At 50.5% G+C, this 18,907-nt stretch overlaps 1 protein-coding gene across 3 annotated transcripts; it reads left to right on the forward strand.

The window, feature by feature from the left end:
- The first annotated feature begins 1,367 nt into the window (after window positions 1-1,367).
- On the forward strand, window positions 1,368-18,644 carry ttbk2a (tau tubulin kinase 2a). 3 transcript variants are annotated; one of them, XM_053844679.1, is made up of 16 exons: window positions 1,368-1,614; window positions 4,794-4,949; window positions 5,532-5,679; window positions 7,343-7,416; window positions 8,221-8,361; window positions 8,436-8,540; window positions 8,615-8,680; window positions 8,751-8,843; window positions 8,908-9,033; window positions 9,104-9,261; window positions 9,334-9,541; window positions 9,603-9,817; window positions 9,910-10,423; window positions 11,183-11,521; window positions 12,191-13,158; window positions 14,205-18,644. In XM_053844679.1, the coding sequence occupies exons 2-16, from the start codon at window positions 4,881-4,883 to the stop codon at window positions 14,638-14,640; spliced, it is 3,660 nt and encodes a 1,219-aa protein (XP_053700654.1). In that variant the 5' UTR covers window positions 1,368-1,614; window positions 4,794-4,880; the 3' UTR covers window positions 14,641-18,644. The 3 variants fall into 3 exon arrangements, with proteins under 3 accessions (XP_053700654.1, XP_053700656.1, XP_053700655.1); XM_053844680.1 differs by lacking the exon at window positions 1,368-1,614 and adding an exon at window positions 2,149-3,363; XM_053844681.1 differs by lacking the exon at window positions 11,183-11,521 and having other exon boundaries at window positions 14,205-18,638.
- The last annotated feature ends 263 nt before the right edge of the window (window positions 18,645-18,907 follow it).

Consider the following 18,907-nt stretch of genomic DNA (forward strand, 5'->3'; position numbering starts at 1 on the left):
CGCAATGCATTACATATTGTATGGGAAACATTTCTTCTTACATTTATTTCACATACATTTAAAGGGAGCAGGTGCGAGCACTTCTTCCCCTTTATACACTTCCGCTGAACAACATTTATGCGGCGACACACCGGATCGGCCAGCGTTGTCACTGCTGCTAACTGCTGGAGCCACCGAGCAGTGACCGGCTGCAGCCCTTACGTCACCGTCACGTGACACGCGAGTGGGCGGCGACCGCAACACGCAATTGGATTTAGTGTTTTGTTTTTATCATCGATTTTGCGGGAGCGCTCGCTGTGGAGCCAAACCAACACACTTAACTCCGAGCGCCAGTTATTATAAATGTACTGTCATATCCTCCTTTATCCTCACATATACGTCCAAACAACACGTCTTTAACTCCGCAGCCCTCGCTCACCTGACAAAGGGATTACACAATACAACCTCAAGTGTCATGCCGAATGGTCCATGTGACAATCATTCAAAACCACACACGAGACTGTGACTTCACTTCCTCTTGTCCTCATTTTATTCACAAAAAAACTCAATGATGTATTCTGCTGTTATAGTTGTTGTATTTTTTTATTGTTACAAAATGATTTATGTGTGCGAATGTTTTTTTTACCCAGATGCTAAACACGTGATTTACCAGTCCAGTGTTCGTTAAAAATACCGAGTTATATTTCTGATGAGCTCTTCTATACTTATATTACCATTATATTGCCGCTATTGTGTAGTATGATAAACGTTCTTCTTGTTTGTTCGGTATTAAACATTTCAACGTTATTGGACTTCACAGGTTCCTCCTATGGGTCACACACACATAGACTGAAAAGTCACTTGTAGCATCTGAATCTTTGGGTGAAGAGGCCTAGACCCCCACCTCTCCAGAGAGCTCCTCCGAACCAGAGCACCTCACCAGTGAGGCATCCTCAGGAGACACAGTTGGCCTACACCTTGAGTCTCTCCTGGACGGACAGCGCAAGAATCGCATCACATTTCCAATGCTTGTTCTTCATGAAGGGAGGGAATGAAACCGGAGCCAAACACTCAAGACCATAAGGAACCTCTCAGCAGTGCGCCCTCTTGTGGTTCTTGTGTGAATTGCACCAACGGCTTCGTGTGGGAATAAAAGCAAATCGTGACTATTTTAGGCACGTTTGTTTGCTCAATCTCACCACACAAGGGGCTCTATTAAATAAAATAATTAAGTCAAAGGCCACCAAGATGTCAGACGAGGAGCGCGACAGTGGCAGCCGCGATCGCGCGTTAAAGAGCCAGGCGCGCGCGGTCGAGCTGTTGCGAGGGTTGATCTCTCGGGGGCGCGCGCGCAGCTCCGATGACGACCATCGGAGCGCCGTCACGTCACGTCACGTCACGTCACGGATCCGCAGAGATGCTGAGGTGACAAACAGAAGGAGAAAAGGGACGCTCGCTGACAGACATATTCCTCTTCCTGCAACCCGGTTCCGCTCGCGCGACAGCGACGGCGTGCCCTCCACCGTCGGGACTGCGCTCCCGAACATGGGATTCCGCTCGACGTCGTCCGTGCCTCGGGTTCTGGAGCTTGTGTAACCACACCCGGCTGTTCTCCTGGACGGACGCTGCGCGGAGGTAAAGCCCACCGGCCCGGTCTCTAATCCCCCTCGGGGAATCGGTGTTTAAAGCTGCGTACTGTCCGAGGATTCTTCCCCGCCGCTGTGCGTGCTCCAGTGCGCGTGGACGCGCCTGACTCAGTCTGCTGTGGTAACAACTCGCTCCGCGTCCTCCCAGCCGCAGACCCGTCCAGCATCATCACTGTGGCTGCTCTATTCGAGCGAGAGCAGAGATGCGGGTGCAGCCCTGTTTATGCAGAGCTTTTTGGATTCGCATCAGAGATGACTGGTGATGGTGTCAAAATCTACTGCCCTCAAACTGTTGCGCTTGTCTGCAGTCGCTCAGCGTGCGTCGCGTGTGTCAGTGACGAGGACTGAAAACCTGAGTCAATGCCAGAGTCACATTCGAATGTGGCGCTGTGCGTCTCTAGACTACAACTTGAGCGAGCCACTGACGTCCCGTTGGTGTTGAGGCTGACTGGAAACCAACCGACGGTAGGATGGGTCAGAGAGACGTGGCTCGTCATGTTACTGTTTAGATTCCTCAGATTTTGGAACTCCTTTATCCATTATCGTCAGCGAGGTCCATTACACCTCTGTCCGACAGCTTGGTCAGCTTGTTCGTCCGGATCCTCCAGTTCAGGCTCCATGTTCCCAGGAAGGATTTGTAATGTGACTCTCCTGTTATTGGAACACACCCTTCACCGACCTCCTTCCACCTTTGGTGATCTCTCCTGGATGGTTGCTTCCTGGCGTTCCAACTGGGGAACAGCTCAATAGCCTGATGTTTATATATTATTGTGAGGGAGAGTGAGTTCTGTGGTGCTGTTGCCTCCACTGGCTCTTGCTGGGATCAGCAGGCTTCTCTCCAGAACTGGTCCTGTCAGTACAGGACAGTAGCCCAACATGCGGGGCAGGCCCTTCCTACGGTTTAGAGGCAGTTGCTGCAGCTCTTACACTTCAGACGGAGCAGAAGGAAAGGGCACATGAGATGACAAACCTGCCGTCAGCAAAAGAAAGCCGTGCAGCTCAGCGGTCGCCATGGAGACGCAGGGGTCAGGGAAATGATTCACAGAGGAACCTTAGTTTCATGAATCGGTTTATTTGTTGCCAGGTCTGCAGTGTTTCTGGTGACGTGAAGGAACAGGTTTGAGTCCGAACACTGGTTCGTGGGAGGACACAGGTGTGTGTTCTGTGGAGGGAACCATGAGGGAGGAAGGGTCCCTAAAGCAGGACCTTAATACAGCCTTCACCCCTCTAGTGTTGAGCAGGTTCCCCCTCTGCCGTCCAACACTGTGAAACACTGTGGAGCGAGAAGATCAAATCAAGTTTTGATCTGAACGAAGAGGATGGCGTGATCGCCACTCTTGTGTGGGCGGGGGGACACAATCATAGATTCACAAGGTCTCAATCGTGAAACAGCCTTGCAGAAACAGTAGCAACATCTGCCAGTCTGAAACAAGGTGTCTGTTGGCTTAGAATTTCACTGATCTCACTGGAGGTTCTGAAGAAGCAGTACAACTGCTATAACTCCAGTCGCTCTGACTGTTGACTCAACACCAGGGGCATGTAGAGCAGAAACCTGAGGCCATCAGATTCGCTGGATTTAAAGTGTCATCAGAGGAAGGAGATCAAAGTTTAAAGTGTGACCTTGAAGTCACCATGGTGATGTCATATATTCATTTATTTTAAAGGGCACCTATCCTGGTGATCCACCTTTCTGACTTGCTCATGTTTCTAAAGTTGAAGTCTTCCTCGCCGTGATGCCGTAAGTCACACGTCCTGCTGATGCTCCGCACTGAGGTTATCGCTTTAGAAATTTGGGGTTCAGCCCAGGAGTTGTTCCCAGCACGGGTGGTCCGTGGGAGAAGGGGTCATACTAGTTTGAGTCCACCTTAAAAGGCGGCGTCCAGTGCAGACGGTGAGGGAGTGCTGACATTGTGTGCCGTGTCAAGTTGACTTAAACTCCTGCTAACTGCAGGGTAGAACCCTGAAAGGTCTCCCAAGTTTGAAATCTTGGGGAGCAAGAGCTTAGAGGGAAGGACATGCCTCCCCTCTGTGTGAACATTAGGTCTTTGCTCTTTCTAACCCCCATGAGTGAGTGATCTGTGCATGAACACATGAATTATACAACATGGACAGGGTCACCAGCGACTGTGGTTCAAGGAGTATTGCAGTCGTGGTGCTTTTGATGAGATGAATCCTCTTGACATGGTGTCGTTGGGGGGGTTTGAAGTGTCGACTTCAAGGCCGCTCAGCTGCTGGCTCTGGACCTGGGTTGCTGTCACGGCTGACGCTGCACTGCAGTCTCATCTAAAAACAATTTTCTCTCACCCTCATCAGTTCACTTCGCCCCACTGTATGATGGGGTTGATTGCCTTCTCGATGGGGGGGGGGGGTCACGTCTTGCAGCCATTTTGGAAAGGAGTTACATAACTGAGTATAATATAATGGTGAGTTCCGTTTGATTGGCAGAGGATGGAGGGCCGTCCGTGACGTTGGTGTAGAATTCAGCAGTTTCTCAGAAGATTTTGGTGCTTATTACAGAAACTCATTCTGTTGAGAAACATTCCTCCCTCATGGTGGCGCTCCAGCAGGACTGCTGTGTGCTGAGGGACATTGCTGACATGCAACAATTGGGATGATTCCTGCTCTTCATTTCACATCTGTTCTCTGCAACTCTTCGTATTCGTATACCTCACTCAGATTGATTCTTGTGAAGCCACAAACACACTTTTGTGACTTAATACTTCCCTGAAAACACTTTCAATTCATCTTCATTTCTCAAGTTGTTTTTGTTTATGTAGACTTTATATTTGTTCTATTATTTTTCACTCCTGTTTCTTAACTGCGGTTGGGTCGGGTGGGCAGCAGCTAAAGTAAAGAGGCCCGGACTCTGCTGCCCCCTGCTGGGCATCTCTGCAGAGCTGCCACATCAGGCTGCTGTCCATGTGCTTCTGCCATGAGACTCTCCCAGATGACTGAGCTCTTGTTGGTTCAGTCGGGCCCCAGTCCTCATGTTTTCCACATCTGGGCCATGAATGAAATGTGCTCTGACAGACATGCCGCCTTTTCATGCTGGAGATCAATAGACCGTGACAATGGGTTGAAACATGGCCCCTGTGCTGGGGGACATTTCTGAGATCCATGTTGGTGGTGGTATGTTTGGCTCTCATCTCTTCCTCTGCCTCTCCTTAGGCTTCTCCATCAGCTCCACCATGCCCTTCCCAATCTGAAGCAGCTGGGGTGAAGCAGTGAAGACATCAGTAGGTTTCTTCAGGCGGGATGAGCGGGGGAGTGGAGCAGACTGACATCCTCAGCGTGCACTCGGTGGTGAAGGAACGATGGAAAGTGGTGAGTGACATGTTTGATCCTGACAATAGTGGTGTTGTGGGCTGGCGCTGTCGCAGCTCTCCGCGCCTCAGCGCGGCTCCTTGTTCCGCACACAAGCGTGGCTTTGTTGAAGGAGCAATGGCTGGTTACCTGTAGAGTCATGGGCTAAAACTAGACCACGTTTCTGCTGGTGCTGGTGCCACGTCCCCAGAGGGCCGGTCCTGTCTGGGGAAGAAGCAAGTTACATAAGAATGCTGCAGCTCATCCTGACCTCTGCTGCGGCACCAAGGACAGCCAAGGTCAGGATGAGAGCTGAGAGCTGCAGGTGATGACATGTGAGTTCATCTGAAGGCAGCGTGCTCAGAACTAGAACACATCAGATTCAGCTTGTTAGTGTGCCGCAGCTTCAAACCGTTGCCTGTGAAGATCTGTGAGTCTTTTGCCTCTATATTGAATGGCTCTTCTTATTGTCTGTTTTCCTATGAAGGCATCAGAACCTGAATGCTACTCCTGAATGAAACTGGTGCCCCTAATGTCGCGCTGCTCTCACTTGAGCTGCTCACTGTCTCACCGCAGTTTCTTCTGTCTGTCATCCTGCTCTAGACGAAGAAGATCGGGGGCGGGGGGTTTGGAGAGATCTACGAAGCGCTGGACCTTCTAACTCGGGCCAACGTGGCACTGAAGGTGGAGTCTGCCCAGCAACCAAAGCAGGTGCTGAAAATGGAGGTGGCCGTGCTGAAGAAACTGCAGGGTGAGTGAAAATGACCTGAGAGGATTTGGTAACTTTTCAGAACAACGACTGTTTGAGATCCCCTGAGAGAGAGAACGGACGTGCGTGGTCATTACCGTGAGCAGTGCAGTCAGACTTTCCCCTGACGCACTGAGGTGTGAGCATCTGTGTCGATCAAACGGCTTCATTCTGAAAAGAACACATGATCCAACGACACACCCTGTTTCTTATCCAAGGCTGCTCCTCAGCGTCCTCCTTCCTGCCTTTAAATGCGCCCTCTCCTTTCTTCGCTGTGAGGGGAAATCAATGGTCGGGGATCATGTTCGCTCGCTAATGGCTGCGGCCGGGGACCGTGTGTCTCAGCGGCTTCCCAAGGGACACGAACGTAACCTGAGATCAGAGTCAGCTCCAGACCCTCAAAACACAGCTGAGGAGCTCAGCTGCACAGTAGAAACTGTTGACTCGACATCCGCCTGAACTCTGATGGAATGAATGCCAAAACAGAGATGAATATAAGCAGAGAGAAGACTTAACAAATGCAGCGCACGGTGCTCAAACGCAGTGTTTTTTAATCTGGCGAGTGGTCATTTTGCCTCATTTGATGTTGCTGTTTATTTGCATTAAATGAATACATGCTGGTAATTCTACTTAACCTTAACCTTAGGGACAATAGAACGGACCAAGTCAAACAATCCACAAACATCAGACCATGTGTCTTGAGGTGTCGCATCGTGCACTGAAGGACTGAATGATCTCACTAGCCTTCTGCTAAATGCCAACTGTCCCAATTCTTTTACCCTTTTATATGGATGTCATCTGGTCATAATGTTAAAATCAGATGTGGTAATAATGGCAGTGTGTCAATGACATGAATTGTATTTCAGTTGTTTGGTGGTTTTGCACTGTAATAAAAGTGCTTCCAAGGTATAGCCAAAAAGTTGTCATTTGGAATTCACTTGTCCAGTGTTTTCTAAGCCTCTCACTTTGGACCAATGGGAGCGTGTGGGGGCCACTCTTAGGGTAAAATTGGACCTTCATCGGCGGGCCGCAAAGCTGCATCCTGAGGGTCGCAAATGGCCTGTGGACCGCAAGTATGACACCCTTGGTCTAGGATATGCGTTGAGGGGAAAAACACCTGTGATGGTGACTTGAGCAGCGACTCAGTGGAAACCAAAGGTTGCTGACAGCGAACCAGTACAAACCGGAGGGGCGTCATTTACGGCTCTCAGTGTCGTTCAGAACAGAAAAGCATTTGGAACATTAAAAACAAAGTGTTCTAAATGTCAGTACAAGCTAGTAACTCTCTGTGGAGAGTTTTGTGCTGGTCAGCACGAGTTTGAGATGAATCCACTCAACCTTTTAAAACTATAAATGAGACCTGTCAGGAGTAAAGCGCTTAATATTCAGTCACATTCTGTCACCGCCTTATTTCCAGTCCATCATCTGGAAACATCAAGACATCCTAGCTATGTCCTTGAACTCAGAGGTCAGGAGCCACGCCTGTGGAGGATTTCTCTCCATCCGTGGCGGGATGAGTGGGCAGCAATCCCTCCTGAGCCCAGACCTGGGCCAATATTAAAAACTATTTTTAGGATCCTTGCTGAGCTTTTCAGCGAGCCTGTCAGTCAGTCCAACGCATCACATGATCACAGCTCAAGTGGCTTTATTTCTCTCTTCTTTTTAGGCAAGAACCACGTGTGCCGCTTTGTGGGATGTGGCCGCAACGACCGGTTCAACTACGTGGTGATGGAGCTGCAGGTGAGCATCCCTCTGGTGTCATCTCATGGACGAGGCACCGTGAAGGTTGGTTTCTCCTCGTACTCAAACGACTCTCAGAGCTGAGTCAAGGTCCTTCACGAGCAGCTGAGCATTAGCACTGGAGAAGCATCTGCAGGTCATCAGTGATTAGCCGCGCTGGCTTGTTTTCTGTGCCAGCGTGGTTGTTTTGGTCACAGAAGAATGTGCTGTGTGTGAGTGACAGTCACGAGATTGGAAACAAACACTGAGCCTTTTTAAACACGAAACAAGCAGGACTCTAATACACGAGGTGCAGAAGTGCAGGAAAACAAACCCTGTTGCCGCTGACTTGTTTCAACATGTATTCTTCAAATGACCATAACTCCTCTCAGAGGGTTGTGCGATGGAGAAAATTCAGATGAGATACTGTATCTCAGGCTGTTGTTGCGCTGACTCTTGTGCACTGGGTGGACTGAAGCACAGACCAGGTTCACCTGAGGTTCAACGAGAGATGCATGACATGCACATGTATGTTGAAAACTGTCATCAGCTCTCATTGAAAAGTGAAGAATTAAAGTCTGTTGCTGTAGATATGTACAACAGTTCAGTTCAGATTCATAAACGCTGTTTGTTTATTTGTGTCATTTTAGAGCTTTACTATGTCATGAAGGTTTGTGTCTTGTACTCCTACAGTCAATTGGCTGTCACGTTGCTTGGAGAGTAAGAGGGAGCAAAGCGCTGTTTAGCTGTTCAGTCTGACTTGTGTGTAACTGCAGTAGTGACCCGTGTTAGCGGCTGTGTTCCCATGGTGGCTCTTTCATCCAGGGTCGTAATCTGGCCGACCTGAGGAGGAGCATGACCCGCGCCACCTTCAGCATCAGCACCACTCTGCGTCTGGGCCGGCAGATGTTGGAAGCCATAGAGAGCATCCACTCGGTTGGCTTTCTGCATCGTGACATTAAACCTGTGAGTCCATCTTGTGTTTATGTCAACTCCAGATGGATGTAACCTCAACCTTTCTCACCCTGTTTTTGCCTCAGTCCAATTTCGCTATGGGTCGCTTCCCCACTACGTGCCGGACCTGCTACATGCTGGACTTTGGATTAGCCCGCCAGTTCACAAACTCCAGCCAGGAGGTTCGACCTGTGAGTGTCTTGCTCTGTAGCATCTTGCTAGTGTTGTCAGTTCGTTCAGACATGTGACATGTGTGTCGTCTCAGCCTCGGCCTGTGGCAGGTTTCCGAGGAACCGTCCGTTACGCCTCTGTCAACGCCCACAAGAACAAGGTCAGTGCCACCTTTTCACTCCACAAACTGAAAAATCCTCTTGAAACCAGTCTTTTCTTTTTTTAAACAGGAGATGGGTCGCCATGACGACCTTTGGTCCCTCTTCTACATGCTGGTGGAGTTTCTGGTCGGCCAGCTGCCCTGGAGAAAGATCAAGGAGAAGGTATGGCTGAATCCCAGCTGTTTTCTCATCGATGAAGCTGCTAATGAAGCCAGGTGTTTTGAAGGAGCACGTGGGTAAACTGAAGGACACGTACGACCACCGCCTGATGCTCAAGCACCTTCCAGCAGAGTTTGGTGTTTTCCTGGAACACATCTCCAATCTGGACTATTTCACCAAGCCCGACTACCAGGTAGCTGTGGGTCGCTGGTGTTGGTCTCATGCTGGATCACTGCTGGAGCTAAGGTGTTGCTTCTTCTCAGCTGCTGATGTCAGTGTTTGACAACAGCATGAAGACGTACAATGTGGTGGAAAACGACCCGTATGACTGGGAGCGGACCGGCACCGACGGCTCCCTGACCATCAGCGCTAGCGCCACGACTCCGCAGCATCACACGCGCCTCACGCCGGCCCACATGGGGTGCGTTTTCACCTGATGATCTCCTTTACTTCAGGGGCTGTTTTTAACTCCTCACGCTCTTCTCTTCCGCAGCATGGCGAATGCTTCCCTGATCCCGGGCGACTTGATGAAGGAGAACACGGACGAGGTGTTGCAGGACGAGCAGCTCAGTGACGTGGAGAACAATCCTGGTCCTGAGCGCTTGATCGGGTCACCTGGTTTTCCACATCGCAACCAAGAGGCTGACGTCTGGGAGGAGTTGGATCGGAACAGAAATCGAGTGAGGAGTGCGGTCTGGAAGGTGGGTGCATCGTCCAGCATGCAGAATGATTCTCACAAACTCACTGAACTCCTCGGAGCAGGCCGCAGCAGAGGAGGTGGACCTCAACAACCACGGACACCAAAGCCCCTTCGCTGGCCAGAGCTTGGGCTCTCCTGTGAAGCTGCTGTCAGATGTGGCCGCTGCAGACCGCGACGCTCCGCTGTTGAGAAAGCTGCGCAACATCCACAGTTTTGAGCTGGAGAAAAGACTGAGCCTGGACTCGAAGCCAAGTCCAGAACGCTTCCTGGAGGCCAGGTAAGAAGTTCATTTGAGAATTGTGACTACAGGTGCAGGAGCAAGACCGAGACGTTGTGGTGGAGCTGATGTGGTGTTGGTTGTTTCTGCAGTTCACCAAAGTTAAGGCTGGAGAAAGAGCTTGACGGGGCAGCAGTGGTGGATGTTCAGTCGGGTGGAGCGCTGCCTGACAGGGTCTGGCACTACGATGAGGAATTCCTTTCTGGAGGGGCGTCCCCGAAGCCACCTTCCCCTGGTTCTTTAGATCATGGAGAGGCGGCGGTGAGCAGTGGAGGGTTTGTGGCCCTCAATCTGAGCTCAGGACGGCAAGACTTTGATTCAAGGGAATGGGTCATGGTGGACCGTCCCAGTGGTTCCCCTGGTGCCAAGGCTTCATCTAGTCCGTCAGAGGAGGACGATGAGGAACCAGAAATCCTCCATCCTGGGGAGCAGTCTCCTGCGTGTCCAAGCCCCAGTTCAGGAAAAGCCAAACAGGAAAGCTTGGGGTCTTCAAAGGGAAGTACAAAAGTGGATAAGTTGGAACTTAGTGTGGGTCCTGCTGGGGCTCTGGCCCCGGTCACTCCCACCAGCCCGGCTGAAGCTCTGGCTGAGGGAGTCCTCACTCAGGTAAGCCCTCCCACACAACTGCCTCTTCTGTATGCGACAAACATGAACAGACTTTATTCACATTATACTTGTATTGTACGATGGTAAGACGCATCAGTCTCATCCTCTCTAGTTTGTCTGCTTGGTTACTAAGTTCTGGAAGAGTGTTCCACTTGCTTTGGGTCTGTCAGATCACAACACAGGGAGAACCAGCTTTGAAACGCTTCATTTGCAGCAGATCTTTTGCACCTTTGCAATCTTGGTTGGATTGGGATTTTTTTGCAATTTGTTTCTTACAAATTATAATTTGGCTTTTAAGTGACTTTGTTTGCTTTTTTGCTATTTTTAATTTCCAACAAATTCACTTTCAAAATCCACCCTCAACAAGACCGCAGCTAGGAATGATTTGCTCCTCACTAAAGCCCCACATCTCCAAAGATGTCCACCTGAATGGACCTGCTAGCATGAGCGTGTTTCAGCCAGCCAGCTTATTGATAAATCTGGATGAAGGATTTACACATTTTTAAGATTAAATCCTGCAACTTGGATGAATGAGAGCCTGTTGCTGGATCTAGAAGATCAATGAGACAATTGCTGAGAGTCCCTTGTGCTTAATGTGGCCTTTTAAACCAGGTCTGTCTGCACAACCCATTTAGCACAGATCAAACATCTTAGACTTCACTGGAAACCAGATCTCTTTGTAGTGAAACAGCTTCTGTGACACCTCCTCATTGTCCTTCACTCCTTCACCTCCTCGCTTGTCTCCTTCCCCTCTGCTAGTTCCCCACCTCTCCTCCGTCCCTGCCAGAGGAGGTTGCCGTTCGAACGTCCAGCCCCATCCCGCTACGCTCCCCGAGCCCTCACACCCTCCTGGCCACCTTGTCGGACCCGCTGCATCAGCACCAGTCCCCCGGCATCCGACGCAGCCAGTCTGCCGAGCAGCAGAAACGAGAGCGCCAGTTGGCTTCCTCCTCCTGTCACGCTCCTGCCGCGGCACCACATAACCTTAACCCCGCTGTCCGCTCCCCCGGTCGTAGGAAGCTCCCCACAATCCCGGCAGACGCTGCCAACACCAAGTTCCCCTCAGTTATCCGCATCACTCGAGCACAGCTTCAGCAGGTGAAGAGTCAGCAGACACAGGCCTCATCCCTCTGTCTCTGTCATCATTCCATCTTTTTGGTTTGATTTGCTCCTTCCATTGAGTTGGCTGTTCTCTGTCAGGCAGTTCTCCCCTCCAACCCATGAAGTGCATTGTGCAGGCCAGACAGCATGGGTCAGACGTGTTTCCTTGTGATCTGAGTAGGGGTTTGTCTTTTTGTGGCATGTGTGTTGGGAATGTCGAGTCATGACTCCAGGTGCATGGTCTCTTTTGTTTCAGATTGTCTTTGTCCTCTCTGTCTTCCTCTTCCTCTCTCTCTCCCTCTATCTCTTCCTCACCCTCTCCTCGCTGAAGCCCCCTGCCAAGTTGCGTGAACGTTTCCTGTCCTACTTGCTGGTTTAGTACTCACAGCTTGACTCACACTGCCATAGCACTTGTGTGTTTGGCTCCGATCATGGTAGCTATGGTCCTGCATGCTGTTGCCAAACTAATCATCATTGATAAACCCATATTCAAGCAAAATTTCTCCTCTATTCATGAGGCTCTTGCTGCAGATCGACAGCACCACCTGCTGAGGTCTCTCAGCAACAGACTGATGACACTATTTCCAGACTTCTGTGCGTCTGATTTGTGTAGTAACACTCATTTTTTTCTGCTCCCCCACTTCTTGCTCCTGCTCCCCCCTACAGCTGACGGCGCAGCGGCCCTGTAGGCTGTCCTCCCAGTCGGGATCAGATAGCGCTCCACAGTGCCTCCTGTTGGAGAGGTGTGGTGAGGTTGAAGCTCAGCGCTCAGCAGAGATCTGCTCCCCGCAGGAGTGTGTGCCCACCAATCCGGGGTCACCGACAGATCCCCTTGCAGAGACTGTGGTCAATGGAGATAGTCACACCAAAGTTCCAAGTCCTGTGCCAAGTCGGATGTCGTCCCCAAGCTCACCTCGCTCTCCCACTCCTCGCTCTCCAACCAATCGCACCGCGACCTTACGTTCTCCATGTTCGCCGACCTCCCCGCACTCGCCAAATAGCCCTCGATCTCCGCAAAAGCAGTTCTTTGCCAGTCCCCGCCTCTCGCCACCTGTCCTTTCCCAAAACCCTCAAGACTGTGACAATGACTCGGGTTCCACTCCCTGTGTCCCGGAGCCAGAACCAGTCAGAGAAGAGGCGGAAAGGGTAAATCAAGCTTCCAGTCAGACCAGTGGCAACGCTGCTTCCTCTCCAACAGCCTTGCGCAAAGACCCCAGCAGGAGGCAAAGCCGCATCCCTGTGCCGGAACCCTCCTGTCTGCTGGAGGCCCCGCCACCAGGGTCCGCCAAAGAAAAGCTGCTGCAGAAAAGGGCGAGCCATCACGGCCCAGCGGCCTCTCCCACCGCCTCGCCGTCACTCTCAGACAGACGGGCCAACAAAGTAGCCTCCCTGGCTAAAGATCCGCTGTCCTCTGCGTCCGACCGCTCTCAAGATGAAGACTCTCTCATGGGGTCCCGCTCCGACCGCCAGGGAGACGATGCAGCTTCCCTGTCCTCGTCCTCCAGCCCTCTGTCTCGCAAGAGCAGGATCCCTCGGCCGGTTCACTCCAGCGGTTCCTCTGAGAAGCTCGCCTCCCAGTTCCTCCCAAGACCACCACCCGGGAAGCCACCATGCCGGTCCACTGTGGAGAATAGGTAACTGACCTTTTAGATGATGGCTTTGAATGTAGAACAGAAGGACTGGCTCAGTCATCTTGGCTGAAGCACTGTTGAAAACACAAAGCTGAGAAGCAGTTTGCTGGTGGATTTCCACATCGTCTATCCTTCCCTTTTCTGGCACATCCTCCAGCTGTGGTGTCCAGAGAGTCAGAACCGATCCCAGTCACATGGGCTGAGGACCGGGCCACCCGCCGGGCAATTTTTATTACATCCTAAAAGTAGACTGTGGTAGGGATGGGCACTATGGACACATATACACACAATAAATGTTGTCATTTTGGCAATAAATATCACGATAAATACCTTTTCATTCTATTCCATGTGGTGGACACACTACAGTCTCTGATTGTTAGTGGAGTTTGTCTCCATCATTATTTGTCTATGTTTAAATATAATAGTTAACCAAATGTAGAGATGAGAAATTCAGTGTTTCACGTCCCTGGTAGAAGGCGCTGGTTTCTGACTGACTGCTCTGCCAGATTTATTTAGGGGTTAAATTGAGCTGTGTTGTAGCATTAGCGCTGCCTGTGAGAGTGTGTCCGTTATCAATGAACCCTAATGGTGACGCAGAAGAGGACACCGCCGGCAATGCCGGAGCTGAGCTCCGTCCAATATCCAACTATTTTCACCGGGGTGTTTTGCTGAGGCACCAGTGCAGCGGGAGACCTGCACGTGTTGATGTGAACCAAGGCAGACGACCGCGTCAGAGAACCTATGAGGACCACTAAATCTCATAAAATAAACACAGATCCAGAGACTCAGAGTCATTATCAAAGTTTCCTTGTATTAAATATAAGTTAAAACTACGATCGTGAACCACACTCTGCAGCCAGTGAGCCACTTGTTTATCAAATTTATCGTGAGATGCAGAATTGTCATCACTGAGATTGTTTTGTCCGGTATACTGTATATCGTGTATGATGAGTTATCGCCCATCCCTAGACTGCAGTAGTGATAGTGCAGTAGTGTTGTATGCCAACTCAGGACAACTTGATTAACGCACCTTGTTTTTGTCCTCTCAGGCTCAGGCGCTACCGCATCCGAGCTGGCAGCAACAGCGACTCTGACCTGCTAACATGCCTCGCTCAGCTGGTGCACGGGGCCCGTGGCTCCTCGCTCCACCATCGCTCCTCAGCTCAACATGGCGGCTCTCGAACGGGCGTCTGCAGCCTGAACGGCTCCCCGCACCACATGCGCAGCTCCAGCGCCTCCCCGCGCAGCTCTTCCTCCCTGCAGCGCTCCGTCAGCTCCTCCCCCTCCCGCGGCGGCGGAGGAGGGCTCTCCCTGGCCCGCAACCGCTCGCCACCCAGCTTCTCCGGCTCCCCGCCGTCCCGCCGCATCTTCTCCTACCACCAGGAGGGTTGCTGCGGTCGCCAGGCTCGGACAACCCCCTTCCACCTGTCGAGGGGCAAAGGTTGCAGTCGCGAGAGCAAGTGTGCCAGTAAACTGGGCAGATAACTGCTCGCAGGTGCGCTGGCTCGCTTTGAGTCTTCCTGGTTGAGTGCTGCTTATGTTGCGACCCTCTGAGGGATGTTGCTCCAAGTTTGTAAATTAAATCCCTCCCGTTCATCTCGCAGTCGACTCGCCAACCACGAGTCGGTGTTGAGAACTGCTGCACTTATAACAAGCGAGCTGCTAGCAGCGTAACTAATTTAGCATTAGCCTGACGCCTCCACGCCGCAGAGGCCAGGTGAGTCGTGCTAACTTGATGCCATCTGTGAAAATCCCAGACCTGTGTACAGCTGTGTTTCCTCAGATATATACTGTATAGTGTCGCTCGTGCCCGACTCTGGGGCGCGTCCACGTCCAGAGTGACCCCCCTTGTACAATCAGTCGCCCCCAGAGTGAGAACACCTTTTCGTGCCTACTGAATTACACAGAGGGAATAAGACTGTCACTCACGGTCGACCACTTTAATAATCTAGAGCTAGTATTGTAGGCTGGCAGCAACTGACAGTGACTTGAAGAATCCCAGAGGTGCCACAGGAGGGAGGCAGTGAATCAGAGGGCCCATATTATGCTACACGGATTTCAGCAGCTTCAGTCTGCTGTTGTGGTTTTTCCAGCTGTTATGGTGGAATAGCCCCGCCCCCTTCACCAAAACCTGTGTCACGGTGACGTCGACCTCTCACTCTTCACCGATCACCTTGTTTCAGTTCCAGAAATCTGCTCGGCTCTGGAGCTGGAGCTCAGAACACAGGGGGCGGAGACATATGCAGACGTGCGCTGAGGAGCTTATGAAAGGAAACGTGCTGCAGTGCTTTGTGGTCAGACTCCTGAAACTATCTGAAATCCCTCGACAAGCATAATATGGGACCTTGAATCTGAAGTGAATATTCATAATTGATGACTGGTTGATGATCATTCCTGTTAAAGCTTTGATGCGCACGACCTATTGCCACTGTTAGCACTTACATTCTCCAGCAGTATTGAGATTCACAACTTTATTTGGAAGTAAAGTGTGGAGGAAAACATGCAAACAGTAAATAAGTGAAACAATATTTGGTTTGACAATAGAAACCACTGCGAGCGGCAGAACCCTCTTGAGCCTTAAAATGTTCAACACGAAATGAAGTTGATAAAAATAAAGCTGCAAAAATGTGCAAGGATGAATCTGAGGAGCGTAGAAGCTGAATTTTCTGTCTGCACCCCTGAAGTGGGGTCTCGTCCCCTGATATTCATGTTTCTATCCAAGAGAGAGCGTCTGTCGGTCTGACCCAGGACCTCCTCCCAGTTAGCAGGGAGGTTTGTGTCAGTCATTCTGGGGGGGGGAGTCACTTGACTTTTTCCTACAGTGCTTCGGAGCGAATTGTAGCTTTGAGAGCTCTGTCTTTTGGCTCAGCTCTACTCAGCTCCTCTCCTCACCTTCCACTCCCCACCACTGAGAACAGTGGTCTCAAGGTTTTGGGTGTTCATCATCATGATCTTACAAATCCATGCACAGAACCGGCGAGTCTGGGAAGTGAGTTCCAGGTAGAGCTGATCTCAGTGACGCAGATCTCACAGCTAGCATAGCCACGCCTCACTCCTCTGATAGCGAAACTGAAATTCACAACGTAACATGCTTATTTATTTCCTGCGCATCAACACGACCTTTGACCTTCGGATGATAAACGGCTGAAGTCACCAGAAAAGAGTGTCAGATTTTGGCGTCTTCACAGTGTGGCTCAGCATTTGTGCTAGCTTCACCCTGCAGTTCAGTTTGAAGATGATTCTCAGTCCAAACAAAGAAATTAGTTCCTTGTGAGCCAGTGAACAATGCTGCCTTCACGCTCTGAAACGCTTGGTTGTAAATACATGAATAACATTCATTTAAAGCGACTTCCAACATGACTGATTTATCAATAGAATTGAGAGCAATAATGGAGTCCTCTGATGTTAACCACTGCAGCTACTTTGAAGCGCGTCCTGTATGGCAGAGTGAATGTTGATGAGGAAAAGGCCAGATGTACAAATGCTTCCTGATGTTCACCATGTGTTGTGTATCCGGTGTTTACTCGCGCACTAATGGGACTGTGTCCCGCTCCTTGTACGATAAGCTTCTCCATGCATGATCCACCGAGCTGAGCCATCGAGTGAGGCTTCACTGTCACGCTGCCCTCCTGATAACATGCTGCAAATCTGTGATTTATCAAGGGGGGAGGGAGGGATGGGTTGCTGTGAAGAAAAGAGAGTCACGTTTGCCAAATACTTTTCATGGATCCTGGAATGTACTTTGGAAAGGGAAGGACCGCTGGAGTGTGTTTGACACGTCCGGAAGTGACGGCGAAGCTCCAATGACTTGTCCAATCAGCAGCCTTAATGTGTCCCTTCTGGCCCCCTCTGCTCCACGAAGGATGACTGAACAGTGTGTGTTTTGGACCGTCTGTGTGACGCTCCTCCGCCGGTGCCGACTGGAGGCCCGGAGGAAGCCGCTCCTGCTCGTGCCTTTCACTCGTCTGTCGCAGAAAAGGCGGATTACGACGTGCTCAGCGATTATACAGGGTTTGGTCATCAGGGACCCCCGAAATTTACTGAGGTTCTCCGAAGCCAACCTCGGAGCCTGAGTGATGGAGCATGGGTGGTGGTTCTGCTTGGTTCTGTCCTCACTGAAGTGGACCTTTCTTACGAGAGCTGCTGTGGAACTGTCATGACTAATATGTGTTTGCACTGGACACTCTGGTTTCCTCTCACTGTCCAAAAACGTGGAGTGCAGTTGTTGGCCTGTCAAGTGTGTCCCTGCCTCATGCCCTTAGTAGCTGGGACAGTGAGCTGGACCCCACCATCCCTTTGAGGGTGCTGAAGAAACTGAATGACCAGGGAGGCCTCTGACAGAGATGCAGGGTCACATGATGGCATCTTAATTCAGGGGTGTCCAAAGTCTGGCTCAGGGGCCATTTGTGGCCCTTCATTAGACTCCACATGTGAAGTGGAGAAGGTGAAACGCTTGTTACTAAAATGAACAAATGTCCTTTCAAGCATACTGCGGGTCTTTTTGAGACAATCCCATTGGTCCAGTGGATGTTGAGCAACCAAAGAGCAACACCTTCAGGTGTCAGCTGTTTTGGTCTTGATCTGAAGTGTTCTAAATAAGTTTATCAAGTAGATCAGCTGCATTTCTTTCGATTGTTAGGGTCACAGAATTTCTGGTTGACCATATTGACCTCATTATATTTGGCCCTTGGTGAGAAGAGTCTGGACACCCCTGTGGTGAGGATAGACCTCATCTCTGTGAGGACAAGAGGGAGAGTCAGTCTGATCATCTCTGTTTGGGAAGAGGGTCAGGTTTGGGGTGTCTGGGAGGAGAATCCAGAGCATGAGCATCAAGGGTGGAAACATCAAGACTATGGTGAGTCAGTCATGACCTCTGAGCAGACAGGAAGGAGAGCTGTGTGGACATCAGTGTTGTCTTCATGCTGAACGAAGGCTTTAACTCACGAGACCACACCTGGGGTTTACCTGAACAATACTTGACCACGGTTGTTTCATGGATGGTTTCCTCTTATTATTTTACGTCCATCGTTATTATCGTTTCAATGACATTGTTTGGAAATGTTCTCGTCTCGGTGGAGGAATGTAACTTGTATATACCTGTAAGTGATGCTAATCCTATTATTTGTATCATATGGATGTACAGTGTTTTATTTCTCCTTTGTTTTTAAATTATTTTGTATTTTATTTTTATAAACTGGTTAGGAATAAAACCCTGGTCCCGCATGCGTAAAGAAAAGCCTGGTGTTCTCTTTGTGTCCAGTTGACACACAACCGAGCCGCGGCTCACAAGGTTCCAGCCCCTTTGGGTGGAATACAGATCCGTGAGTGAGAGGAGGACAAGCAGGTGGAGAGAAGAGGGAACTCTTCGGGTAAACCCTCTGACAGGGATGGAAGTCAGCGCTGCTTACCAGGACAATGCCAGGAACTTCAGACAACGGAGTGTCCACACAATGAGAGGGGACTTCAACCTCCTAACTCTACTTATGATAAACTACTTTCCTCATCATTTCACTCTAAAACTGCTGGAATGTTTGAGGGAAATATTCCTAACAATGTCTTAAAATATTCCTTTTAACCACTGGGTGGCGTTGCAGTGACACGGGATTCCCAATAACTGCCGCTGTCCTCTTCATTCATCCACGTCATGTGCGCGGTGGAGCAGCTGTGGTTAGAGGTCAACACTGGTGCAGGTGCTTCTCTTCACTGCAGTCTGCTCGTCAGAGTGAGGTCTGGAGCAGGGAACTCTTGGAGC

The sequence above is a fragment of the Synchiropus splendidus genome, chromosome 16 (assembly GCF_027744825.2).
Source record: "Synchiropus splendidus isolate RoL2022-P1 chromosome 16, RoL_Sspl_1.0, whole genome shotgun sequence".
Taxonomy (NCBI): Eukaryota; Metazoa; Chordata; class Actinopteri; order Syngnathiformes; family Callionymidae; genus Synchiropus; species Synchiropus splendidus.

What these genes read in the sequence shown, in the direction of transcription:
- ttbk2a (XM_053844679.1), top strand. Translation starts at nt 4,881, where the DNA reads ATGAGCGGGGGAGTGGAGCAGACTGACATCCTCAGCGTGCACTCGGTG. An exon ending in CCAGCCAGGAGGTTCGACCT is followed by an intron (nt 8,541 to 8,614) that starts GTGAGTGTCTTG and finishes GTGTCGTCTCAG; the next exon opens with CCTCGGCCTGTGGCAGGTTT. An exon ending in TCACCAAGCCCGACTACCAG is followed by an intron (nt 9,034 to 9,103) that starts GTAGCTGTGGGT and finishes GCTTCTTCTCAG; the next exon opens with CTGCTGATGTCAGTGTTTGA.